This window comes from Atractosteus spatula, chromosome 22 (genome assembly GCF_055471065.1).
Source record: "Atractosteus spatula isolate fAtrSpa1 chromosome 22, fAtrSpa1.hap1, whole genome shotgun sequence".
In the NCBI taxonomy this organism is placed as follows: Eukaryota; Metazoa; Chordata; class Actinopteri; order Semionotiformes; family Lepisosteidae; genus Atractosteus; species Atractosteus spatula.
In genome coordinates this window covers 3,140,990-3,168,914 of record NC_142727.1, presented here as the reverse complement: position 1 = coordinate 3,168,914, position 27,925 = coordinate 3,140,990, and the positions used below count along the sequence as shown (strand labels likewise).

At 48.5% G+C, this 27,925-nt stretch overlaps 2 protein-coding genes across 2 annotated transcripts; one reads left to right on the top strand and one right to left on the bottom strand.

The window, feature by feature from the left end:
* Positions 1–1,626: 1,626 nt before the first annotated feature.
* LOC148816597 (uncharacterized) lies at positions 1,627–12,847 on the top strand. The gene is made up of 6 exons (XM_088940008.1): positions 1,627–1,796; positions 4,522–4,650; positions 8,520–8,660; positions 9,162–9,224; positions 10,095–10,211; positions 11,299–12,847. Exons 1-6 carry the CDS (start codon positions 1,646–1,648, stop codon positions 11,466–11,468), a joined length of 771 nt encoding a protein of 256 aa, XP_088796134.1. The 5' UTR covers positions 1,627–1,645; the 3' UTR covers positions 11,469–12,847.
* A 966-nt stretch (positions 12,848–13,813) lies between these two features.
* Positions 13,814–27,836, bottom strand: LOC148816596 (tumor necrosis factor receptor superfamily member 3-like). The gene is made up of 11 exons (XM_088939583.1): positions 27,152–27,836; positions 26,003–26,231; positions 23,999–24,083; positions 22,848–22,973; positions 21,834–21,986; positions 20,872–20,965; positions 20,300–20,379; positions 19,788–19,889; positions 19,025–19,047; positions 18,457–18,634; positions 13,814–17,645 (listed from the first exon to the last, which is right to left on the bottom strand). The coding sequence occupies exons 2-11, from the start codon at positions 26,063–26,065 to the stop codon at positions 17,383–17,385; spliced, it is 1,167 nt and encodes a 388-aa protein (XP_088795709.1). The 5' UTR covers positions 26,066–26,231; positions 27,152–27,836; the 3' UTR covers positions 13,814–17,382.
* Positions 27,837–27,925: the final 89 nt, after the last annotated feature.

Below are 27,925 nucleotides of genomic sequence, written 5' to 3'. Positions count from 1 at the left end.
GGAGCCTCTCAAATGTAAATATCTGTAAATAGTTGGTTTTAATGCAAATGTCTGTACAAGCTATTAATTGTTTCCTCTCTGGTAACACGGTAATTGATTGACGATGCCAATATAGCTGCTTGAATTTGAATTAATTACTCATTGCCCTGAATATCCTTCACATGTTCACTGAAGGTTATTTCCTTTAGTCACACACAATAACACTCTTTGAATATTGAGGGAGTAAAGGGTTAACAGCTTTATGGGGATCACGTTGATCTTTGATATTTTTTGTCATTTACTCACATAGCTGTGCCAAGAAGACGCACGCACTGAGTCTGATCTGAGGAGAGAGAGGAGGGACCAGGGGGTTAATTCAAAGCTCACAATTTTTTTTTTGAATGACTTCCCCAGCCCATTATCATCAGTTTACATCAGACCCTACGTGAAAGAGAGAGGGGGTGGCAGGGGGACGCAGATTGAGACAGAGACGCGGGAGAGGTACTGAGAGAGAAAGAGAGCTTCAGATTTTGGGTGGTCTTGTTCTGAATTTGACAGTTAAAAAGTTGAGTTTTCAGATGACTCACTGCCTTAGTGATCAGCCTGACAGTCTTTTGAGTGTCAGCACAACCCGGTGTCACTTCAGTCACACGCTCTGGGCAACACGGACTCCTCTGTGTGTCTCTCTCTGTCGACGGTAAGGAAAGGCAGGTGTCCCTGCGCCTGTCCGGCTGTCCTCCTCCAGGTGTGGTCATCTCTGCCTCTCGGCGGGTCTTCTCAGTGACTCTCCGAGGTCTCTCTGACTGTATCTGTGCTTGCACCTGTCTCTCAGTGTCTATGTGTCTCCCTCTCACTCTCTCTTTCAGTGACCTGGCCTGAGTAGAACTCTCTGCAGCTCTCTCTCTATGTCTCTGTATCTCTGTCCTGCCTCTCTCTTCACGTTTTATCTGGGTCTGTCCATCTCACTTTGAGGTCCATCTCTCTCTCTCTGCTCTGTCTGTACACCTCTTTCACTGGTCTGTCTTGGCTACTCTCCCACAGGCCAATGACAAGATCTCATTTCTCCCTGCTCTCGATCGGCTCTTTTCCAGTCCTGGTTTCGAAGAAAACGAATTGGCCAGCTCAGGATAGATTCCTCAGATAGTTTCAGATTGAGCAGGTTGAGAAAATGCTTTTTGGATTTTGCAATTTAGGAGGACTTTTGACTTTCTGCGTTTTCTGTGACAGAGTTGTTGATTTTTGTGAAACGGCATTATGAATCTGTCGCTCTCACTCCATGTTGGGCATACAGGGGTAGATCTTCTCTGTGTTCTACTGTGCTTGCAGTTAATCACGTGTGAGGCCTGTCCACACAGTGTCCAGTTAGTCAGTTTCTATGCTCTACTGTCCAGTAAATGTTAGTGTGAAAGAAGAACAGGAGATACATTTTTTACACAAAGGGGTGTGGGAGAGTGGAACAAGCTACCCACTCACACTTTTGAAGATGATACTGGGTCTTCTTTCAGGAAACAGCTAGACGAGATTCTTGGATCAATTGCCTGCTACCTAATCAGGCTAGAGGAGCTGTATCTGGTCTGTCGTTTTTAATGTCCTGCAGTGTCCAGAGTGTTTTTAGTGTACTAACCTCCTTTCCTCTCTCCAGTTTTGTTTACAGGTGTGGGGGAGGATGCAAACATTTGTTCAGAGACTCGTCCCCTTCCCTCTTGCCTTTTTCCTCCTCTCCTCCCTCTTCCATGTCTCTCCCGGTTGTGATGAACAGACAAGCTATCTTTGGAATGTACAAAATGAGAAAAAATGCTGCAGGAAGTGCCAACCAGGTAATTAAAATTCAATAACTGTTATATTGAACTTAGCTCTGTCTTGTTCTCTCTGACTGTGTCTCCTGTCCTGTAGTGTGTATTTATTACTGAGGGATACTCTGTGATCTCCTCTCACTGTGTCTCCTGTCCTGTTGTGTATGTTAATTACTGAGGGATCCTCTGTGATCTCCTCCTTCTCAATGTGTCTCCTGTCCTGGTGTGGGGGTTTCATTACTGAGTGATTTTCCGTCATCTCCTTTCACTGTGTCTCCTGTCCCATTGTGTGTGTTTATTACTGAGGGATCCTCTGTGATCTCCTCCTTTTCAATGTGTCTCCTGTCCTGCTGTGTGAATTTATAACTGAGGGATCCTCTGCCCTGTCCTCTCCCTCAATACAGTGCAGTCTGCGAGTGTCCTCAGCAGCTTCTCTTCTGTCAGTTCCTCTCCTGTCTGCCATTCTCCCAGTTTCTGCATCTCTCTCTGAGTGTGTCACTTCATGAACCTGAGGTTTGTCTGTCAGTAAACTCTGACTGAATTTGATATTGAAAAAGGCCTAGATGATTCACACAGAATCGTGACATTTGAACACTGGGGTCTGCACAGGAGCATCTTCTCGGGATTACTGACAGGAACGGTAATTATTAATAATGATCACACCAAGCCCAGCTGTACTAAAAGCGGGAGGCAGTACTGACACATCCATAACAGGCAACACCCAAGCCCAGAGGGGAAAAGGTTCAAGCTCAGTGTTCTGATGCCAGGTTGGGCACAGAGGTCATCCTGTAGGGTCTGATGTCTTAGACACCCCTAGATACCATCATCTGCTGTGAGCATCAACAATTTCCTCGCAGCCTCCATTAGTGTGGTCTTAAGGTTATAACAGCTTTGACATTGACATTGGAAGAGGTGTTAGTGGGGCCAGCAGGGGGGCGCTCACCCTGCGGTCTATGTGGGTCATAATGCCCCAGTATAGCGACGGGGACACTATACTGTAAACAGGCGCCGTCCTTCGGATGGGATGTAAAACCGAGGTCCTGACTCTCTGTGGTCATTAAAAAATCCCAGGGCGTTTCTCGAAAAGAGTAGGGGTGTAACCCCGGCGTCCTGGCCAAATTTCCCATTGGCCCTTACCAGTCATGGCCTCCTAATAATCCCCATCTCTGAACTGGCTTCATTACTCTGCTCTCCTCCCCACTGAGAGCTGGTGTGTGGTGAGCGCTCTGGCACACTATGGCTGCCATCGCATCATCCAGATGGGGCTGCACACTGGTGGTGGTGGAGGGGATCCCCATTACCTGTAAAGTGCTTTGAGTGGAGTGTCCAGAAAAGCACTATATAAGTGTAAGCAATTATAATTAATTATTGATTAACTGAGCTGATCTCAGCCTTGAAGAAACCAAGCTCGGGATCTAGGCAGGGTTTAAACTCACCAGCGATCGCGGCCTTCATGCCCATACACGCGGGATTGCAGGAGCCCAGTGCTCGCATTTCCGAATCGGAGCCGACCGTCAGGTCTTCCTCGTCAGTGACATCACCTGCTCACTTATAAGGCTCTGTATTTAGCCTGGCACCTCAGTCATGTCTTGAGTTACTTTCGTCTTACTCCCCTCCTTGTAACCTCTGTTCGTCTGACTAGGGTCTCCTGTTTGTCCCCCAAGCCAGTTTATATTATATGGTTATCAGGGCCTTTTGCTTCGGCCCAGAGCTCTGGAGCGCTAGCTCTGAGGATATCAAAGAGCCAGCTTTCAAATCCGGAATTTTCCAGAAAGGCTCGTCTTTGCCTGCTCCTTGGAACTCTTCCGATCCCTCGTAGCTTCTCCTTCGGCTAATTCTGCTATCTCTTCTCCGTGTCACTGTCCGGCTTTCTTCTGTTTTACTGCTTTTTGCCCTGCTTTGAGACCTTGAAAGGCGCTACATAAAATAATTCATCATCGCCCTCATCGTCTAACAACAACTGTTGAGTTTAAGCCAGGCGGCTGCAGTTTTGCTGCAAGATCACCGTGGGATAGTCTGTCTGTGTAAAGACAGAAAAAACACTGAGCGAGAGGGGCAGGAGAGTGCAAATGGAGACTTCTACACAGAATGTCTGGCACAGCAGAGCAGCAGGAGAACAGGGATTTCTGCTGTGTCTGGGGCACTGTGGTAGCACGACAGGGTTCCCCATACTCCATTGCTTCCAAAACCCTCTATCAATAACAATACCAAAAAGAGAGGAGCTGATCCAAGGAAGCAAGAATTGTTGCACCGTTATTGCTAAATCTTTGAACCTGCATCTTTGCTGCTGACGCTGTAAATTCGGCAGGTACTGGTACTGCTACTCTCACTCCTCCCTCTGCTCAGCTGTATGTACCATATCACCTAGGCAGGGGGTGAATTGGGACCCCACCTTTACGTAAGCACTTTAGGACCCTTCAAGACGGTTCTGTATAAATGCAATTCACTGTTATCACTTATCACTTATCACTGCTGCTACTGCTGTTATAAACTGTTGTTCCTACCACAATACTGCTGTTACTATTATTATAACAATTAGCAATGGTTAGAATTATAATAATCACATTTAGTTATAATTCTATTATTGTTACTGCTTACTGTTGATGCTACTAAAGGTACTTCGATTTATGCCACTGCTGTTCAATTTAATATTCATGCTATTGGTGCTATTAGTGCTATGAATGCCTTTTGTTTTACTATTTCTAATCCTGTTGTTCTTCCAACTAATAAAAATGTTGTGGCGCTGCAGGGTATTTCATGAAGAGCAGGTGTCAACAGGGTGCTGACACCCAGTGTGTTCAATGTCAGGACGGACATTACAATAAACACTACAACATCAAGTTCAACTGCGAGACCTGTACCAACTGCAACCAGGAACGTAAGTACAGGCTTGTTTGTCTGTGAGCACACAGCACTTTGTCTGTGTGCGTCCAGTCAGTCAGTGTCTCCGTGCTGTAGTGTCTAGTCAGTCAGTGTCACTATACTGTAGTGTCCAGTCAGTCAGTGTCACTGTGCTGTAGTGTCCAGTCAGTCAGTCAGTGTCACTGTGCTGTAGTGCCCAGTCAGTCAGTCAGTTTCACTGTGCTGTAGTGTCCAGTCAGTCAGTGTCACTGTGCTGTAGTGTCCAGTCAGTCAGTCAGTGTTACTGTGCTGTAGTGTCTAGTCAGTCAGTGTCACTGTGCTGTAGTGTCCAGTCAGTCAGTGTCACTGTGTTAGATCCCCTACCCTGTGTGAGTATACTGACCACTCCCTCAATACAGTACAGTGTTAACATACTGTAGTGCTCACAGCCTCTCTCTCACCCTCTCACCCCTGTCAGCCTGAAAGGGATTTCCCCTTATTTATGTCAGGGTGGGCTTCAGTCAGAGAGAGAGAGCGAGAGACAGAGAGCGCGTGGGCTGCGTTTTACCGGAAAAAGGGTTTGAAGGGGGGTCTGATTCTGCACATTCTGTACATCACTACAGAAAGAAAGGGAGATGAAAATGTCAGTTTCTGATTAGGTATAGTTTTGGACATTTCTCTCAAACGATTTTAAATGTCAGAATCGACAAAAGCGCATCTCGCTCGGATAAGCAAAGTTCAAAAGGACAGCCGATCTCGCTGAGCGGCGAGCGAAGTTGAGAGATCTCAAAAAGCAGCGTGCACTGACTGGGTGCTGTTGCACATTACTGGAGCACTGTACTGAGAGGAAGAGAAACAGTGGCAATGGTTATTTAGACTGACTCTACTCCACAGTGTGCTCTGCACTGAGAGAGAGCATGCAGCGTCCATCAGTGATGACTGAAGCCTGGACATAGGAACAGACAGTGAGCCTGTCTCTCAATAATAATACAGTGTGTGATCTCCTGTCCCAGCCTGAGGAACAGACAGTGAGCCTGTCTCTCAATAATAATAATACAGTGTGTGATCTCCTGTCCCAGCCTGAGGAACAGACAGTGAGCCTGTCTCTCAATAATAATAATACAGCATGTGATCTCCTGTCCCAGCCTGAGGAACAGACAGTGAGCCTGTCTCTCAATAATAATAATACAGTGTGTGATCTCCTGTCCCAGCCTGAGGAACAGACAGTGAGCCTGTCTCTCAATAATAATAATACAGTGTGTGATCTCCTGTCCCAGCCTGAGGAACAGACAGTGAGCCTGTCTCTCAATAATAATAATACAGTGTGTGATCTCCTGTCCCAGCCTGAGGAGCAGACAGTGAGATTCTCACACAATAACATGATATCATTCTTCCAATAAATCTCTCTGTATATGAATTTGAGAAAGAAGAGTGAGAATCACTAAGTAATAAACACAGGAAGGGAGAACTTAAACAGAGAAATTCAGACATAATGTCACATTCATGCAGATCGCAAATTTAAAAAAGAAACTGCTAATTTTAGTTACTAAACATCATATTATTATATGTGTATGGAGAAATATCTTGGTTTTTAGATGACAATTCAGATATTTAATTATCTGTGTATCTTTCAAATTAAAAACCAATCATAATGAGATATAGCAAATTGGAAATTATGAGTCAAGCGCTAGTTAAAAACATCAGGAGCTGAGGCTGCAACATTAACAGAATGAGAGATGACAAATTACTCATAACGAGGCAATATGACATTTCCATACACCCGTCACGGAAACGAGCCTGTTTCAGAACGAAAAGATTGACTCTCTGTGTCGGTCCATCTTTCTGTCGCCCTCTTTTACTTTCTCTCTCTTTGAAAAATTAGATTTCAAAGGCGATTTCAAAATTCAGCTTCAAAAACTTGACTGTCGTGACCAAAACATTATAGGGCTGCCAAAGCGATAATTAGCAAGACATTTACAACAATGTTGCCTGATGGGTTGTCTCAAAATCTGTTCCACAGGCTATGACAGCAGATCACAGGCTGGGGTACAGCTCTATCAAGTTCCCGCCCCCAGTAGGATTGGAAGCTGTGGGAGTTGTGGACTAGATTTGTTATGTTAGGGAAGAAGGTTTATAAGGTCCCAGGGCATTTTTCACATTGCAGCAGAAAGTGCATCTCTGTCTCTGCTTCTCCCAGCCTGTCCTGTGGTCACTGAGCCTGTCCTCTCTGGACAGCCAGCTCTGCCTGTGTCCAGTTTCTATGTCCAGGCTCACTGAGCCCAATCTTTTTTTTCTTTTTTTAGCCTCTCTGTCAATGGCTCTCCCTCTATCTTTCTTTAGCTAAAGGGGAACTGCTATTTTTATATCTCACGGTTAGAAAGATCCAGCATCAATGTGTGCATTTCAAACCACAATAAAAGTAAAATGTACACAGTTACTTGTAAAACCTCCAGTTTACATCAAAAAAGAGATTAAATTTCCAGGTCTGTGCAGCGCCACTGTGTTCTGCAATTCAGAACGAGGCAACAAAACCTCAGGTGAGGTGAAGCGTGCTTGTGAATGCATCTCTTTTAATTCAATGAGAACATTTTTCGAATCAATGGAACTTACTTGCTGTCCTTGCATGCAGATCACATTGACACATTTCTGCAGTGAAACGTCTGCTGCACGACCTGTACTTCTCCGCTCGCCCATCACATGACATTAGGCCATTACAGGGACTAGTGAGCAGGAAGGGCCGCTTCATGGCACAATTCGTGGGAACTTTTGACAGCATGGCGTCGATACAGTACTTTCGCAAAGTTCGCAATTTTGTGCTTAATTCGAAATTGGTCAAATTGTTCCCATCCATTAATTTATTTTGTTACCAAGATGTAATAACTGGTCTGAAAAATTGAAACTGCAGTTTCCCTTTAACAAGACAATACATATCTCGGTGAAATCCCTGGATGTATCACTCTGTCCAACTCTCTTTCTGTCTTTATACTGCAGGTTTTCTGCCTCTCCAACACTCTTTTTCACTCCAAGTCTGTTTCTCTGCATGTCAACATGTACTTTCTGTCTCGGGGACTGTCCCTCCCATTCTGCCTCCTGTCATAACAAGCTCCTGAGCCCCTCACTCTGAGTGGGGTGACTCTGCCTATTTCTCATTGTCCTTCAGTGAGCCTTTGGTACACAGACAGACAGTCTACACATTACTCACAATATATAACCCACAGTCACCCTGCAGCTCTCAACTGACTACCCACTGAAGCTCAGCAGGGTTGAGCCTGGTCAGTACCTGAATGGGAGACCTCCTGGGAAGCTATGGTAGCTGCTGGAAGAGGTGTTACTGGGACCAGCTGGGGGGGGGGTTACCTTGCTGTCTGTATGGGTCCTAATGTCCTGGTATAGTGGTGGGGACACTATGCTGTAGTGGGCGCCGTCTTTCGGGTGAGACGTTAAACCGAGGTCCTGACTCTCCGTGGTCATTAAAGATCCCCGGGCATTTCTCGAGAGAGTAGAGAGTTATCCCGGTGTCCGGTCCAAATTTCCCCCCTCGGCCTTTACCATGGCCTCCAAACTGTCCCCATGTATGACTGGCTTACACTTGCCTTGCGATGAACTGGCGTCCCATCCAGGGTGTACCCTGCCTTGCGCTCGTTGTTTGCTGTTTAGGCTCCGGCTTCCCGCGACACCGTATGGTATAAAGCGCTTTGGCAAAATGGCACAACATGACATATAACCCACAGGACACTACAACGCAACACAGTATAGGCACACAACTCAGATACAGTATAGCGTACTGTACAGATTCATAGTCCAGTGTAGATACACACACTGCTTAGTACAGAAACATATTTAAAATGCTGCCCAGCTGTCCATTTCAGGAGTGTAATGCCAGTGTTTTGTTTGTTGATGTTGCAGACTTTATGTATCAGTCACCGTGCACTAGGATCAAGAACTCAGTGTGCACCTGTAAGCCTGGGTACAAGTGTCAAGACAACAGCTGCTCAAGATGTATTGGGCAGAAGACCGCCTCTGTGAACAGTGCTACTGCAAAAACAGGTACTGCACAGCGCTCTATATGCATTCCGATACTCCTCAGTGCGGTATGCGTTTCAGTACTCTTGTCAATACTGCGTTTGAGTCCTCTGTGCATTTCAGTGCTCTTTATAATAATGTGTATCAACATTGTATGTCAACGCAGTATCTGTACATTGTGAGTCAATACTGAGTGTATATTACAAAGTATTTCATTTTGTTGTGCCTGAGGACTATATTGAATACCATGTCTGTCACTTCTGTGTGCAGTATGTGAACAGTAGCACCCGACAGGCAGAGACTGGACGACACAGTGTGCACCAGTCTCTTTTACAAGTTCGTCATGTTTTGTTTTGCATATGGCAGCACTGTGTTGTGTATTGATTGGGTGTGGTATGCATTGGTTTTGTGCATTATTGCCAGTATGCCTTGTTCCAATTTATCAGTGTGCTGCAGTATAACTGGTGCGCCTTGTTAACGCCCTGTTAACAATTAACAGCGCGCCTTGATGTGTGTGTTTTACAGCTACAGTCGCCTCTTCCTCCAACAACACCACCACCACTGGCCTTACACCCTTGCGCAACTCAGGTAAACTGCTGATCCACAACGCTGATCAATACGCTGACCGGCCCACTGAACTCCTGATTGATTGGTCAGTGGTGTAGAAATGACAGTAGCTAGCAACAGTAATTTTAGCTCTCGCGGTGACATCAGGAAGAGGAGCAACTCCAAGACAAAAAAAACAGTGTTTGTGCCTGTGTGTGCCCTGGGATGAACTGGCGTCTTGTCCATGGTGTACCCTGCCCGGATAAAACAGTTAGACAATGGATGGATGGATAATAGTAGAAGGATAAAAGCATTAGAGAAGGAATGAGAAGGACCAGCTGGAATAAAAACCAATTGGAAAAATAACCTGAAATTAGTAGAAGCAGTACTACTGCAACTATAATAGCAATATGAGCAGACAGAGTGGCAAAACTGTAAGTTGCAGCACTGGTGGCAATTCAAGTAAGAGTATTGTATTATTATTTGTTGTAATACATGAATATGCAGTATTTTAAACTGCAGAACTAGTAGTAGTCACCATAGTTGTGTTCGTTGTACCAGCAGGAGAAGTGCTTGAGGTACTAGTAGGAACAAGTAACACTGTACTGGTTGCCAAGCTAGTGGTAGAAGAACCAGCTGCAGAAGTAATAGAAGTAGAAATTACATTCGCATTGTTAGGGTACGAATACACCTACATTTGCCTTTTTAGGGTCTATATTAAGGTCTGTATTAACCTCTGTGTGTGAGGTGTGTCTCTAGGGTCTATATTAGGGTCTGTATTAATCTCTGTTTGTGAGATGTGTCTCTGGGGTTATTAGGAACTGCATTAATCTGTCTGCATTATATGTTTCTCTAGGGTCTACTTCAGTGTTTGAATTAATTTCTCCCTCCCTCTGTTTCTTTCTCTCTCAGATACCTGGTGGAAATCCATCTCCCTGTCTGCTGTCATTCTGTGCATTGTATTAATCTCTCTGATCCTCGTCCTTCGTTACAGGACCGGATTGCAGTGGGCGAAGAGGACAGCGAATGGTCAGTTTCAATATCTAATATGTTATTACTTTATTAACTAAAGCTATCTCTTTAATAGATGACTCACTGCATTCACATTTCAATTCAAATAAATGTTTTGTTAGCCTTTACAAAATATGCTTTTCATTCTGACAGACAGGCAGGAGAACTTAAATGACAGAGACTGACTGAATGACATTTACAAACATGCTCGCTGGATAACTGACAAGACTAATAGATGGATACCGACAGACTAACACAATGTATGACAATGACTGACACACCGAGTGACAGTTTGACCCCCTGGAAAGTCAATTGACACACTGAGACATCGATTGAATCATTCAGTAAAGGATACAATGACTCTCAGAATAACATACTGGAATACTGAAGGCTGACAATTTGACTTACTGTCAAATAGAGTGACTGACTGAGGATCAGACTGAGACACTGACAGACTAACACAGTGACTGACTGAGGATCAGACTGAGACACTGACAGACTAACACAGTGACTGACTGAGGATCAGACTGAGATCCTGACAGACTAACACAGTGACTGACTGAGGATCAGACTGAGACACTGACAGACTAACACAGTGACTGACTGAGGATCAGACCGACAGACTGACAGACTAACACAGTGACTGACTGAGGATCAGACCGACAGACTGACAGACTAACACAGTGACTGACTGAGGATCAGACTGAGACACTGACAGACTGACACAGTGACTGACTGAGGATCAGACTGACAGACTGACAGACTAACACAGTGACTGACTGAGAGGATCAGACTGAGACACTGACAGACTAACACAGTGACTGACTGAGGATCAGACTGAGACACTGACAGACTGACACAGTGACTGACTGAGGATCAGACTGAGACACTGACAGACGAACACAGTGACTGACTGAGGATCAGACTGAGAGCCTAACAGACTGACACAGTGACTGACTGAGGATCAGACTGAGAGCCTGACAGACTGACACAGTGACTGACTGAGGATCAGACTGAGAGCCTGACAGACTGACACAGTGGCTGACTGAGGATCACACTGAGCCACTTGCCTGATTCATTTTCTTACCCTCTAACCTTCACGTAGGGTTCCTCCTCACAAAGACTTCCCACCAGCCACAGATGTGCACGGAAGGGCAGACGCCAGTGCAGGAAAGCGACAAAGCAAAGGCGATGCTATGCACAGAGATCCCTCACATGGACTGCAGGAGTAACTGCACCTTAGACATCCCACTAGTTCCTGTGCTGTACCAGTGAGAGGGGATGGCTGGGCTGGGGGAGGGAAGGAAGGAAGGAAAGAGACAGGGAGGGTGGGGTTGGGGGTTGATGTGAGATAGAGAACGTAAGAACTCATGCAACGCACTGTAGTTTTGGCATGGCAAGCTCGTAAAACAAAAAATGAAGACATTTAACAGCAGGGAGGCTGCAGCTGGCTCTTGCCCTAATCGGGGGCCCCTCAGTGCCACGCCTCCGTGGCCTGACCCAGCTCCCGATGTCACTCTGGCTGCCAAGAGGAACCAACTGCAATGCAAGACAAGCAAGCCAGAATGTCTTGGGGGTGCAGAGTGAAAGCAAGGGGGTTTAGATTCTTAATTTGACCCAACCCCCCCCGCCGCCACCGTATGGATAAACGAACTCAGAGAGAAGAAAGAAGGGGTTCAGGGTGAGCGCCCCAGCACTGGGAAGCCCACGATCCTTCCTGATGGCTCAAGTCAGGGGTCTGCTTACAGCCACAGCAGCTTCAGATCCACGCAGGAGGGCCCAATTCAGCCTTGAGGGAGCTCATCTTTTTCCAGCCCTCTCCCTGGGCTGCGGGGGTCTGAAGGACAAAACCTCTGGCCGGTGGCTCCCGCAAAGCGGAGCTTGGGGATCACTAGCGGAGGTGGAGTTGGGGATCCCCGATGGGGGTCCCCTAATGCAATCCCACACAAGGAAACACGCAGACACCTCCCCCCTAGGCTGACCCAACAGCCCCAGCACAAATCAGGCTGCCATCACACCTTTTTAAGGAGCAAGACAGTCCGGCTCCTGTTCAGGGCTGGAGAGATATCGGGAGCCCATGAGATCCGAGGGCAGAAGATTTCATTCTGTCCCATCATTTCAGTGCTTGTTATGCTGCCTGACCTGTTAATGGAACTGGAATAAGAAAGCAACTGGACCCAATACCCTAAGAGAATGAGAAAACACTGGTCTGCCATCCCAACAAATCACATGACATCACATCACAGCGTCTGCAAGAGTCGAGTCACGTGTTCATCAGCGAATCTGGGGTTTGCTAGCCTCCCTGCCTCTCCAAACAAAGGAACTTCTAGTTTTTAGCACTCTGTATGTATGATGTAGATAAAGGATTTCAATTATTTCAGAAGATCCTTTGCTGCTGATTGTTTCTGTACACTGCCTATAAGCCTACACTTAAACTTTATAGACAAACACATGGGCTACATATTTTGTTTTGCTGGGTATATATGAGAATTGTTTTTTCTTAACAGTTCTTACACCTGTGCTTTTTAGTTTCCAGAACTATTGCTTCGTGGAATATCGTTTGAGTGTGAAACATTTTGTTGTTGTTTTTTGAGACAGGAATCGGGTTGTTTTTTGTAGTAGTAGGAAATGTGTAGTAAAACGTGATGCCAAAATTAACTTGTCGTGATGACTTTGTCTTGGAAGAGAAGAGCTGTCTGAGGTAGCGTGCGGGCGCTGTCACTAGCGTCCGAGCTGTTAACACACTGCAACGAGAAACTCCGACCGAATTATTCTGCGACGTTTCAAGGTCCAGCGCCGTCACCATGTTTCTAGAACGCTGGATAGAAACTCAGCGGAGCTCACCGGTGATTACAAGCAAAGACACTGCCCTCACAAAGAATGTGAGGGACGGCAATCATGGCCCATCCACAACTGCGAATTAACAGCAGCTGCAGCAGCATCAGATCCGACTACAGAAACCAAAATGATCCTGCAGCTAGGATCACACCTTTCCCCTTCTCTCTCATTTTCTCCTAATTCTCTCTATTCATTGTAGGTTTCATTTCACACCTCTCTTATCACCTATCCTGACTTCACACTACCCGATCGGCCACTCTGTCTGTCCCCTGCTCCCGTCTCCCACCCCTCCTCTCTCCCGGCTTTTGTTCTCCTGCTACATTACCTTTGCTAACTGCCCTGTCTTTCTCACACCTGAAGAAGGCTCCACGGCCGAAATGTCTCTTTCTTCTCTTTTCAGCCGGGAATAAACCTCTAACTTGCTCCTTTGCAGCCTACGCAAGCCGGCGCGGCTCCCCACCTGAACATCATCAGATCCGTGTCATACTGGCCCCCACAGAGCAGTTCCTCCGAGCAGAGGTTTTTGCAAATGGAAAAAAAAACAATTGGCAGCAATTAAATAACAGCACCTCGATAACGGGTGTCACATTTCTTTTCGCAAGGGCAAAACTCACAAATTGCCCGTTAGAGGGTGCGATCCCAAAAATATGCCGGACTGGACTGGGGCTCTCGGCTATCAGAATATAAAAGATCAAGCAGAAGCCCCTAGCCGTGGTGCAGGCATTGTCACGACTGACGCGGGGGAAAGGGAAAACGAATGAGGAAACGGGAGGCCTGGATCGTGAGGTTGAGATTATTTATTTTATTCTCCGGGAGTGGAAAATGGTTCGCAGAGAGATAAACTTCAAATACAGTACAGGACCCTCCCCTCCTCCTCCACCAGTTAAGCTGTCCGCTGCGCAGTAGCTTAGAATCAGATAGCATAGGGCAATCCCACACAGACCTAAGTCAGGTCTTTTAAAAATAGGAGCGAGGGGGCGTGGGTGGGCAGATCTGTTCCAGGCATGGCAGAACGCTGAGAGAGACGTCCACAAGAGGACAAAAAAGAAAAAGAATATTAAAGAGTGAGCGAGGCAGGATCGAAGGGAGGGGCGAGTGTCAGATTGTGTTTCTTAATGCTGTAAATTGGGCAGACAGCGTAGCTGAGTGGAGACCCCTCCCCCCCACTCTCTGCCCCAGCTGCCCCCCTCCCCCCTGTCCTGGGCTACAAGGGAAGCCCTGCACAGGTAGGTAGGTGAGCACACAAGGCCCAGACAGGGATCGCTCACCAGCGAGTGCGTGCTTTTCCCCGCCAGGAGATCCGCGGCAGCTCTCCACACAAACATCTTGACCCGGCGCACGGGAGCGTGCTGGACGCCAATGACAGGAGGGGGGGGTCCCTGGCTTTTCTCCTTCAGCCGATGGGTGGCCCCCACTTGCATTTTGTTAGGCTTTTCTGCGCTTTACTTTCTGAAGGGGACTGGCGGGTGAGCCTTCAGGAGCCGACACACCTCGACCTCAAACGACCTCCCAGCTTGTTTCGGCACACGGCCCGGACTGCAGCCTCCTCCTCGTGTGTCCGAGCTGCGCCAGGTTCCCTTCCATTCCCCCCCGTTTCCCCAGACAAAAACGCATTCCAGCGAGAATCCCAACTATTCTCAGATGCGCTTCTACGGCTGCAGCTTCTGAGCACATTAGTAAGACCGGTCCGATAACACCGACCATTAACCAGAAGGATGCAAGGGGGGACGACAGATCTGTGCTGTTGACACAGAAAAGCCAAGGGGGCGCTGCCGTACACAAAGGGGGGCGGGGGTGTGGAACAAGCTGCCCAGCCGTGTTGTTCAAGCCGAAACCCTGGCTTCTCTCGAGACACAGCCAGCCAGGACAGGAGGCGCTACTGTACACAGAGGGTGGCAGGGGGGGTGGGGGTGGAACAAGCTGCCCATCTGTGTTGTTCAAGCGCATACCCTGGCTCCATTTAAGGAAAGGCTGGGAATCGTCGGACCGAGGGGTTACAAAAGTAAAGGCATTGAACTCGGCCCTCCCTGGCTGACTGCCACTGTCTCCTTGCTCTCGAATTGACTGAGAACAGCAGATCTGGTTCAGGAGTGTTAGCAATGATTACACCAGCTACTCCAACCATTAGATATCATGCTAGAGTTAGAGTCCCTGGGGGAGTGGAGTTTGCAATGTGAACGCCGCTGGCTCACTAGTCCAACCCCCCCAAGAGCTCTCACTGTGAGACAGACCTAGATCTAGCAGAGCACTGTTGCCCACTCATCCTGAAACACAAGACCGGCGCATTTCTGAATTCTCGCTAGGTCAGCAGCCCCTTCTCAGAAGCCTGATCACACAGCCAAGAAAAATAACGGAAACTGTGAGCCCCCCCACCACCACCCTCTGCTCCCTCAGTTGCTGGTGCCCCATTAGTGTCTACCTTCCCCCCTCCCCCCACTTGAGTGTCTTTCAGACAGAGTGGCCCCTTTTCAAAGGATCCTGGGGCACCCTGCAGACAGCGGTGGAGGCCCTCGGGGGTGTGGGTTCCAAGTCCCCATTTGTGCGCTACTGGTCTCGGGGAGCCCCCCCTCCCACACACACACATGCCCGCTGCCTCTCGCCGCAGCCGAGCCCTTTACTGTTACTGGAACCAAGTCCTTCAAGTCGCTGGCTCAGTGGAGACTCGCATGCCGAGCGACTGCCTGTAGGAAGCGCTAGGCCATCTCGGGCTTGCAGCAGGCCATCTCGGGCCGGTGTGATGGGTGGGGGGCGGGCAGGGGGGGTGGGCAACTCTGTCGAAGGGATTAACATCTCAGCCTGTGGGTCCAGCCTGATCCGTTGAGCCCGCACTGCTTTACACAAAGGGTTGTGGGAGGGTGGAACAAGCTGCCCCAGTCAAGCTGTTGAAGTCGATGGCAAGGCTTCCTTCTAGACAAGGTAGGAATCCTGCGATCAATGAGCTAGTAACAGCCCAACTACCACACAGGTTCCCTTCATTCAAGCATGTCTTGTAATATAGTCAGTGGGCTGGCAGCGTGGATAAGAGCAGAATGGCTTGGAAAACATGCAGTTTGAAGCATTTTGCGAGCCAGAGGCCATCTGTCAGTTTGATGTTCAGGGCAATGAAGCTCCGGTCAAGAGTTCTCCCCGGCCACTGAACCTCCCAAGGCATGTCTGTAATCAGAATCGCAGACCTGCTGTCCCATGGCCCAGCAGACAGGAGACAGCCCACCATTATTTCATCTGTGACATTTCCGGGCGTCTGCTATGACCCAGGGAACTGAAAATGGTGGTTCCCAATGGAGGGCATGAAAAGAAAAAAAAAGACTTGCATATCGCAAATTTTCAATTAAAAAAGAAAATGACATCCCAGTACACGTTTTTTATGCACCTGTATTTGCCTCCCAATGAGACCACAAGTGAGCTAAAACTATGATTCCCAATATGATTGGCTCATCCTAAAGCCACCCAGGCAGTGATTGGTTCACAATGAAGCCACCCAAGCAGTGATTGGTTCATCCCAAAGCCACCCAAGCATTGATTGGCTAACTGTAAAACCACCTAAGCAGTGACTGGCTAATCCTGAAGTCTCTCAGGAGTAAGAGATGCCAAGCATGGCACAATCCAAAGTTTACAGACAGAACTATGCAACATTCTTCCAGACTGGAAGTCCAGGTGAACACATTCAACCAAGTCCTCTGTTGCGTGACCAGTGGGGCGTGAGAAGTACTTCCCCGAAGAAGGAGGAAAATCAGAGTCACCAATGTCCCGAAGTCTGTTCTTTACTCCTGTGGGGGAGTCCCACAAAACAAGCATGTAGTTAATGCAGTTAAAACCCGTGAAAGTCAAGGAGCCCGGTCATCATCTGGCTGGGTGCTTATAGATCAGCCAGGGGGAGGATCATCATCAGGCCTGGTTTCAGATGCATCATGTGAGGACAGCACTCACATATCCCACGGTGCGCTGCTCAGAGGCTCTGGCGTCCAAGCCCTCCCAAATGATGGCCAAGGGGGAACAACACCGAAAAGGAAATCGCCAGACCCAGCAGGCGGCAGCAGAGGTCCAGGGTCCGCCGGCGGGCTCACTGTACACGCGCAGTGTATCTCTCCTCGGGTTGGAGCTGGGAGCTCCCTGGGAGCTGAGGTGGTCCGAGAGGCAAGTGCAACTCCGCCACCCTGCCCGGCGGACGGGCCACGCTTACACACCCAAGGTGAGGCAGGGGGTGGGGGCAGCGCCTCGGGCTCCGCGCATCTGTCCGTCAGTGTCCCTCCCACCAGCCCGATCACCTGCGCCGGCGGCCTCCGGCCCCGATCGTCCGCGTCCGGCCCCACCCTAACCCCACCCCCGGGGGCGTCAGTCTCCCAAGCGGGCGCTAGGAATGATGGGAGCGCGTGTCTTCCACGGGCAGGTGATACTCCTTCCCTCTTTCCTGCACGGCCTGCCCCCCCGCCGCCTGCTCCTGCACTGGCGAACTGCTCTCCTCCACGGACAGGGAGGGGGAGAGTGGGGAGCCGGCCTGGGGTCTGGGGAGCACGCCCCCGGGGAGCGGGAGGTCCAGGTCAGGAGAGGAGGCTGGAGAGGGGTTGATCACGGGGCCGTTGTAGATGAAGACGTTGCCGTTGACCGTCATGCCACCTGGGAACAACAGGGCCGACACTGACGAGACCAATCCCAGCTAGACCGTGCCCAAACGCTCTTTATAATCAGCAACACCAGCACCTGCACCTTCATAGGCCCATAATGATGTAATGATATGATGACAATGTTATTAATATTACGAATAATACAGGTCCTATCCTGGCCTATCCTGGCCTGCAATGGGTGCGTGGCAGGGTACACCCTGGAAGGGACGCCAGTCCATCACAGGGCACACACTCACACCAGAAGCCAGTTAACCCTTGGGCCTGTGACGAGGAGAACATGCAAACTCCACGCAGACAGCACCCCAGGAATTGGAACCCAGGGCCCCAGCGCTGGGAGGCAGCAATTCCGACCCCGAATAAAGTCGAATAAAGGGCAGGATCGGGAGATCCGAGAGGGAACGAGACAGCCCGGATACCGGACAGCTCGTTCGGAGCCGTGTTTCGGGAAGAGAAAGAAGAAAAAAGATTTTAAAACACAGGATAAAAAGGAGGAAAGGTCATGGACAAGACAGGGATGAAATGAAAGAAAAAAGGCAAAGAAAAGGTCAAAACGGCCAAAGTAAAAGGATCAAAGCAAAGGTGAAACCCAGCGTTTCACTCCTTCGGGTTTGAAGAAGCTGAAGAGGCCCCTACAGGCGAAACATTGTGTTTCTCTTCTCTCTCTCTCCCTGTGGGATTCACCTCAGCTGGCCCTCTGCAGTAATTGTCACGATCTGAGCGCTTATTAAAAAATGCCTTAGTGACTCGCGAAACGCAGAGCACTCGGTTATGACGGAGGGTGGGGGGTCTTGCGGGCGGGGTACCTGAGATGAGCGAGTGGTGGCAGGCCCCCGAGTTGAGTGGGGGGCTCCCCACGGGCCTGTGCATCTCGGAGGAGGAGGTGGGGGTGGTGGCGGCGGAGGAGGACGCGCACGAGTAGTTCACACTCCCCGCTGGCACTAGCAGGCTCTGGGAGGTCACGCTAGAATTGTCAGGCTCTCTCTGAAACCAACAGCAGCAAGAAGATGGTGAGCAGCCTATTCTCACCTTTGTAAGAAAAAATAACACTTTCACCAAAGTTTAGGCAAGCAATATTAAATGATTACAGTTACACAGTACAGTAATTCCAGTCCAGTGATGTTAAACCAGTGCAGTTAAACAGTACAGTAATTCCAGTCCAGTGATGTTAAACCAGTGCAGTTACACAGTACAGTAATTCCAGTCCAGTGATGTTAAGCCAGTGCAGCTACACAGTGCAGTAACGCCAGTCCAAGGTTTTACATTAGTGTAGTTACTCGGTACAATTCTAATAGTATAATGTAAAAACACATGCAGTTTAAAACAAAAATGAACTTTACTAAACATTTTAATGAAACTTTAATAAATTCTTACCCGTCGAAAAAACATACAGTGGCCTACAAAGCAAAAACAAGAAATATAAAATTAATATGGGAACTGCCATCTTTATTTGTGTACAAGATACCTTAAGACACCGCAGAGAATCACAAGTCTAGTTTATCTGCAAGCTTGGTTCATTTTCGATATGTAAGGGTTTTAATACTTCAAATCATTAGAACAACAGCGCTGAAAATATTATTTAAAAGTATACTGTGCATAGTATGATTTAGTTCTAAACCGGATAAAACCTTAAATGCAGATGAAAAGCACCGTAAACATAAAGCTTAACAATCTCATTAATCATGTACCTGATACAGCCGACACACACAGAATTCACCAATATTTTAATCCCACAGAGAGTGTTACGGGCTGTTATGTCTGTATCTGCCTCTGGATTTCTGACACTCAGGACTGACTGAGGAAACAAGCTAAAAAGGTCTAAGCAAGCAGATCAATGAAGTCACCAATCAGCACTGGAGAGTTGGAGCTCAGCTGGAATTTAATCCATCAGAAACGACGTTCCTGCAGGACCAGGGCTTATTGCCCTGATAAACTGGACCAAGCAGTGGATTTTGCCTTATGAGCCCGCTCAGTATCTTGAAATACCTGCACTCTTGGAATTGTGTTTAAACTGCCTCTGAGGGTGCAAGATGAAAGAAACGCCCTCAGTCCGTGCAGGCAAAGGCAGAGGAATTGCAGAACACAAAGAAATGGCTATTGCCACTGTTAATATGGGTAACAAGGAAACAACGGTTACCTCTGGCCGTCTTCCTCCCGATCCACAAAGATGTCATGCCAATAAGAACAAGTAAAAGGACGGATATTAGGATGGGTACAATGACAGAGAGCCAGGAAAAGCCTAAAGAAAGAGACAGGAATTAATAAAGCACAGTAACACTGACTGAATGACTGGACACTACAGCACAGAGACACTGACTGACTGACTGGACACTACAGCACAGAGACACTGACTGACTGACTGGACACTACAGCACAGTGACCCTGACTGACTGGACACTACAGCACAGTGACACTGACTAACTGGACACTACAGCACAGAGACACTGACTGACTGACTGGACACTACAGCACAGTGACCCTGACTGACTGGACACTACAGCACAGTGACACTGACTGACTGACTGGCTGGACACTACAGCACAGTGATACTGATTGACTGGACACTACAGCACAGTGACACTGACTGACCCTACAGTAAACACTGATGGACATGCTAGTGAGAAATGGTGAGAAAAGGAGAGAGGTTACCTGCAACTTCAGGGTTTTTACAGACAGCGTCTCGCAGAGCTGTTCCTGGATATGCCTGAACTTTCCCAGACTCTGAGCAGCTGGAAAACAAGGAAGAAATATGATCGGTAACAGGAGGCGCAGTAGAGGCAACTGTTACACCGGCCGCAGCAGTCACAGCACAGGCAGCAGCCGGAATGAGTAGTCGTTCATTCGGGGGTTCACAGTAAAACACGAGGCAGAGTAGACACTAAGGAAAAGTGCATTAAGACAGGGAAAGGGAGGTATGTCTTTACGCAAAAGGTGGTGGGTGTATGGAACAAGATACCCTGCTATGTCATGGAGGCTCATGACCCCCGAGATCTTTCTAGGATCAATTGACTAGTGGAAAGCAAATGAGTGCGATAGGCAGAATGGCGTTTTTTCCTGCACTTCCTAATGACTAAAGGAAGTATCTGTCCTGCTGTCCTGAGAAATGCAGAAACAGCCAGAGGAGGGAGAGGCAAAAGAGAAGAGATTTTAGCCACGGTCGGGGCCCACTTGCTAAAAAGCCTGAGAACCGCTGGACTAGAGCATTGTGAACATCGTCTTACACGGTGTGGTTCCTGCAGACTGCCGTCACAGAGTCATTTTCGTTGAATGTCCCATTCGGACAGGCCTCGCACACGGGGTGCGTGTAGTGGTTACCTACAGAGAGAAGGACGGACAATGTCAGTATCATGCTTCCCCCCCTGGCACCACCCACCAAGCTGAAGACAGTGGGGGGGGGTAGCCACCCGCCATGGTACCCATCGCCCATGGGCATCGCGCAGGGCCAGACGCAGACGCTCGGGCGAGAAAGCTCAAGCTGGCTCTACAGGCCTATGGAGGCGCAGCTTGAAAACCGAAAATTCCCCTCAGCTTCAATCTAGCCAGGCTTTGCTTCTGGGGCCTATGAAAATACACACACAGCGCCTTGAGAAACCAGGTCCAGCTTAATGGAATTACGCGGCTTCTTTCAGCGAATATTTGGCATCGAAACCTGAGCGCACACACGCACTGAAAGCTTCTATGGGTAGGCAGCGAAAAAAAACTGAATGCAGACAGGCCAGTTTTAAATACAGCAAAGGCTTAAAACTGAATTAACTTCTTAAGGTCTTTAAATTCACGGATGGCCACCCAACTCCAGTCCAGTCTCATACATTTTGTAATATGTCAATGGGTCAGCCTAATGAGAAATCAATAATATAGGAACGTTTATGTGTATATGTTGTCAATTGCAATCAAATCATCTGGAGAAAGCACCAGATGTCCACTTGTCTGCCATTATTATGGACAAAGACACAGTTTCTGAAGACAAGGTTTGTGGAAACACATAGTTTGTAAAGTTATAGGTACTTTTCGGTCTAACTTGAATGGCGCACAATCAAGGATTTCTCAAAACTTAGGGTCTGTATGGATATGTCCAAGTGTGTCCCGACAGCCTGTGGTCATCTCGGCAAGTCTGTATTGTCGCCCCCACGTTGTACCCCACTTCTCCACCTGTGCTCCTCTCCCCTCCCGTCCCCCTCAGTACCAGGGATCGCAGTGTAGGTTCCTGGGGGACAGTGGGCCCACAGCTCGCAGGCCTCACAGCGCCCGGAGATGGACACACACGCCGCCCCCTCCACACACACACACTCCGTGTCCTGAGTGGAAGTGCAAGGTGATCGGGTCACCAGCTGAACCTCTGGAGAGACCGAGAGACATAATAGACATAAACACAAGCACTGACTGAACACTACAGCACAGTGACACTAACTGACTGACTGAACACTACAGCACAGGGACACTGTCTGACTGGATACTACAGCACAGGGACACTGACTGACTGGACACTACAGCACAGTGAAACTGACAGACTGGACACTACAGCACAGTGACACTGACTGACTGACTGGACACTACAGCACAGTGACACTGACTTACTGACTGGACACTACAGCACAGTGAAACTGACAGACTGGACACTACAGCACAGTGACACTGACTGACTGGACACTACAGCACAGTGACACTGACTGACTGACTGGACACTACAGCACAGTGAAACTGACTGACTGGACACTACAGCACAGCGACACTGACTGACTGGACACTACAGCACAGCGACACTGACTGACTGACTGGACACTACAGCACAGAGACACTGACTGACTGAACACTACAGCACAGTGACACTGACTGACTGACTGGACACTACAGCACAGTGACACCGACTTACTGACTGGACACTACAGCACAGTGACACTGACTGACTGGACACTACAGCACAGTGACACCGACTTACTGACTGGACACTACAGCACAGTGACCCTGACTGACTGACTGGACACTACAGCACAGTGACACTGACTGACTGACTGGACACTACAGCACAGTGACACTGACTGACTGACTGGACACTACAGCACAGGGACACTGACTGACTGACTGGACACTACAGCACAGTGACACTGACTGACTGACTGAACACTACAGCACAGAGACCTGGCCTGGCAGATGCAGTAATTGCGTCAGGTCTGTGCGGAGACGAACATGTGCCTCTCACCTCTCCTGCAGCTCCGGCAGCCGCGGCACTGGGAGGCGTAGTTGGGCAGGTCGATGTAGGTGCCGGGCCTGCAGCTCTGGCACTGCGTGTCTGTGTCTGCCGAGCACGGTCTCCTCGCAAAATATCCTGTCAGGAAAGAGGGGCACGGCGACACATCAGCACTTAAAATCCCACAAAACAGGCTGGTCACCACAGGACAGAAGAGTCAAGCGCCTGTAAAGACACTGAAAACAGTCCCTCATCTGGTTCTATTTCAATTTACTGAGCCCAGGTACATAGAGGGCCTGCAAGGCATTAATAATAACAATAACTATAATAATAATAATATTATTGTTTTTGTTGTTGTTATTATTACTAATATTATTATTATTGGCGTTGTTATTATTAAATATTATTGTAATAATGAATAATATTATTATTATATTATAATAATATTATTATTATACAGTTCTGCTCAGGGTACAGAAGATCTCTCTCCTGGGAAAAGCCCACTCCGCAAAGTCCTGACCATTGGACAATAGCAGGACCTGAGGAATCCAGTGGGTTCCTAGTCAATAGCAACCAGCAGAAAAGCTGAGAAGATGAAACTTTTATTATAATAATAATACACACCAGCTCTCAGTGGGGAGGAGAGCAGAGTGATGAAGCCAGTTCAGAGATGGGGATTATTAGGAGGCCATGATGGGTAAAGGCCAGGGGGAAATTTGACCTTTTGACAGGACTTTATTTTATATAGCGCCTTTAAAGGCAGCTTCTCAAAGCACTTCACAGAATGACAACAACAACACAAAACATATCCACGAGATATATACAATGAGAAGACACAGTGAGAGGAGACAGCAGATGGAGGGTACTGGATAGAGGAGGAGCAGAGGGGTAAAGAACAGAACCAGTTCAGGACAGGCTCTTCTAAAGACGAAGGTGCAGAATCGCGATCTGAAGGAGTTTAGAGAACGTGACTCTCTGATATCCTTAGGGAAGAGAGTTTCAGAGCCTGGGGGCATAACAGGAGAAGGCCCTGTCACCCCTAGAGTGTAGTTGGGGGACAGACAGGAGAGCAGAATTAGAAAAGCGAAGGTTGCGAGGTGGGGAGTAGGACACAGCATTTCAGCCAGGTCCTGAGGTGTTAAAGCTATGCAGAGCCTATTTACCTGGCTTACACTTGCTGCAGCAGACACCTTTGCTTACATACTCATCCTCAGGGCAGGACCCATTAACTGGTTTGTAAGGATAAACCTGCAATGGACAGGGAGAGTAGGCAGTAAAAACCACGCAGTGGAAAACAAAGAGCTCAAGGCGACCCTCCTGTTCCCCCCGTAACGGTGTCACAGCCCCGTGACCTCAGCCTGGTTCCAGGGCCCCTGTTTGAGGCACAGGAACGGCCCAGAGGAGGAGCCCACGACAGCACATCAGACGTGCGGCGTCGCCCTGTGCCGATCTAGCGCCCCCCAGTGGGTATCATCATCGCCCTTAATCCCCTTACTGTCATTGTAAGTGTGCTGCATTTCAAGGGGTACTGCAATGCTATTTTTAGATTTCGGGGTTCGAATCTGCCACTGATGGGTGCATTTCAAGCCACGATTGGAAGCCAAATGGACACAGCAACTTATAAAACCTCCAATTTCCCAAAAGAGGTGACATTTCTAGATGCGCGTGGCGCCATGTTCTGAGATTCAGAACGAGGCAACAAAACGTCCGTCGCCCTGAAACGGCCCTATTACACTGTGTACAAGCAGGCTTGTGAATCCATCTCTTTTAATCCGACAGAAATATTGCTCTGGACTTCCGAGACGATTTTGTGAATAAATGGCACTTGTTAACTCGGCACACAGATCACGTTGGAGCATTTCTGCGGTGAAATGTCTGCTGCACGACCTGTACTTATTAGTTCGTCCATCGCAGTCCATCAGTCATGACAGTGACTAGTGAGCAGGAAGGGCCGCTTCGCATCGCAATTCGCTCGACCTCTCGCTCTCGCCCTGGGATGAGACCAGGGGTTTGCGCTTAACTGTGCTTAACTTGTGGTGGTGCCCAATTCCAGTACCTCTCAATTTGAGACTGTCAGCGCTCCGGCACCACCTTGTGGCATGAACAATGTACAATCGAAAAAAAACAATTTTAAAGATGGTCTCCATTTCACCCCACTGGCTCGTGAATGGCAAACATTCTCAGCAATGTGCAAACACCTTAGGTCTCGAAGACTCACAACTGGCTACGCTGCACACGCTGCCGGTGCAGACCGTCAAGGTGCAGATCTCGCAGGCTCAAACGTTCAACCCGCACACTTCCTCAGAAATGAGGAGAAAATCACTTGGGAAGGTGCGTTCATAAAACCTACCCAGCGCTAGATCCTCATCCTATGAGTTAGAACTTTTTTGTGCTTAAAGATTTACGTCTGTAAGATTACACATTTTGTCAATATGGTCACTCCCGGGCTATATACAGTATAGGGTAATGGAAGATCACACAGTCAGTCAGAAACCCTGCAGACCTGACAACATGTCCATCAGAGTGTCAGTGTTGAAAATCTTGATTCGACCCAATAGCGTACGATTACGGCATTTGAAATTACTAATGAAAAAAATCTCTTTTGCACGTTGTCATCAGCATTGGCTTGGAAAGGCATTAACATTTAACTATAAAACACACACCAGAGGACACAGGCGGAAATTACTAATGGAAGTACCATCAAAACTGAGAACAGGAGGCATGTCATTACCCAAAGAGTTGCAGGAGTATGGAACGAGCTTCCCAATCATGGGGCCGAAGAAGATACTGTGGCTTCTTTAAAGAAACTGGAGGATGGGAACTTTGGATCGATGAAGTGCTGATTGCCCGAAATTGCGCTCGTTAGTCAAGTGCGTCACATTGGTGTCGAGCACAACGCCCATCCATCCAGGTTTCAACTGCTTCTTCTGATTCAGGGTCGCAGGGGAGCTGGAGCCTATCCCAGCAAGCAACGAGCACAAGGGCAGGACACACCCTGGATGGGACGCCAGTCCATCACGGGTGTTAAGCACACATCATTACGAAATGACCCGGCGTCTCCATTAGCCGCGCAGAAATCTGCTCTCCGGCGTTCACACTGAGCTCCGGCACCTTGTCATTTTACCAGCTGAGGCCTGGATTCATGAATAACATGAGACGTCACTTACCTTGGCCAGTGCAGCCTGCAGAGCTATCAGCATAAAAACAGTGCAGGAGAACATACGTGTCATAATGAGGAAGAGGGAGGGAGATGGGGGTCGAGGGGGAGAGAGTGCAGGGGGGTCAGTAGGAGAGATCCCGGCGGAGGAGGGAGGAAGAGGAGAGGACTCGGGAAGGCTCCAGGGCAGAGAGGTGCTCACGGCGCGAGAAAGGGATCCATTTTGGAGTGCCGCCCATCTGCAGGGAGGGGTACAGAGAGAGACGTCAGTTACAGGCACTGCAGCCTGGAGCGCCGAGACTATGACACAGCGGAAAAACCGGAGCGCTCACGTCAGGAGGGCAAGCCGACAGGCTGGACACCGCAGCACACAGGCGGGGCGAGGAGCAGACAGCAGCCCCGTTGGACTGGTCCGTGGATACGAAACAGACTTCCATTTTCGCACGTGACACGTATTTCACACACACACACACTCCCACAGACACTCGCACCCAGCCATGCACTCACGATACATACGCACACTCTGACATGCACCGACAATACAGACACACAGCAGTCACATACACATACAGCGACATGCCCTCACCTAGACTCACAGTACACATACAGGCCCACAGATGAGACAAACAGCCTTTGGTATCCCTGTCTTCCTGGCTCTTCCCATAGCCTCTCATCTTAGATTTAGGTGCTATTCCAGACTCCCCAAGGTTTGAAAACAAGCCAGAAGCATACTGAGGGTCAGATACCCTCGCCCTACCAACCGACCCGCCATTTTCAACTAAGCGGTCTTGTGACAAAGGCGAACAGGACACAACACCGAGCACCAAACGGCGCTGCAGAAACACTTGTGCACAGGACCCAGGGCCTGACTCAGACGACCATACAGGACTCTGATTTTTAGAATGCGGTTGTGTGGGAAGGGGGAATTCGCCTGCTTTTTCATTTTTCTGAAGGTCTCGTCTTGATTTCTGTCAAAACGCCAACAGCCACTGCCTGAACACAATGCAGAAGACAAAATCCTTCAAGCTCAAGACGACCCCGTTCAGCTTGTGGCTAGCGCCGGAAAAGTACATTTTGTTCTTCTTACGCAAAGTCACAGGCAAAGCACCACAGTATGCAAATATAAACCACAGCAAGCTTAATAATTATAATACCGTACCTCACTTTTATTCAGTGCTGGAACCTGCAGTCTGTATCAGAGCATTTTAACTCACAATGTCCGCCTAATGTGAAACTGCTCACACATGGGATGGATTTTCGCCAGAAGATTCCTCGCATTACGCGTTCATTTCAATCTCTCACGTCTTCCAGACCGTAACCATATAAAACAGTTCCCCGTTTGTCCTCAGCTTTTTGAGGATTCCAAAGTAAATTTTGTTTGGATGTGTCGCTATAAAGTCTGCTGCTGTCGGGGCCTCCCGTCGCCGAGTGACGCTGCGTCAGCCTTCCAGAACGGCTCTAGACATCTTTTTTACTTGTCGAAATGACAATGGTTGTTCGGGTAGGCTTTGATGCGTGCCCAACGCATCGGTTTCAAAACGTCTTTGACCCACTTCCTCAGACAGGGGCGAGTCCCTTCTTTCTGACAAAATGGCGATTTCCTCCTCCTCCGAAATCCGATCTAACTTTCGGTTTCACAGACTGAGTCGCATCCTTCTTCTGAGCCTGTAGAACACTACCATCTACTTCCACAGCGGGTAACTCACTTCATAGCCCAAAAAAATACACACTGAGTGGTAACAGCTGACACTGTAGGACTGGCAGCCTCAATTACTGAGACACAGACTTACCGTCACAAACTATAGGACTGGCACCCTGCATGACTGAGACACAGACTGACTGTCACACACTGTAGGACTGGCACACTACATGACTGAGACACAGACTTACCGTCACACACTGTAGGACTGGCACCCTGATTGTCTGACTGAGA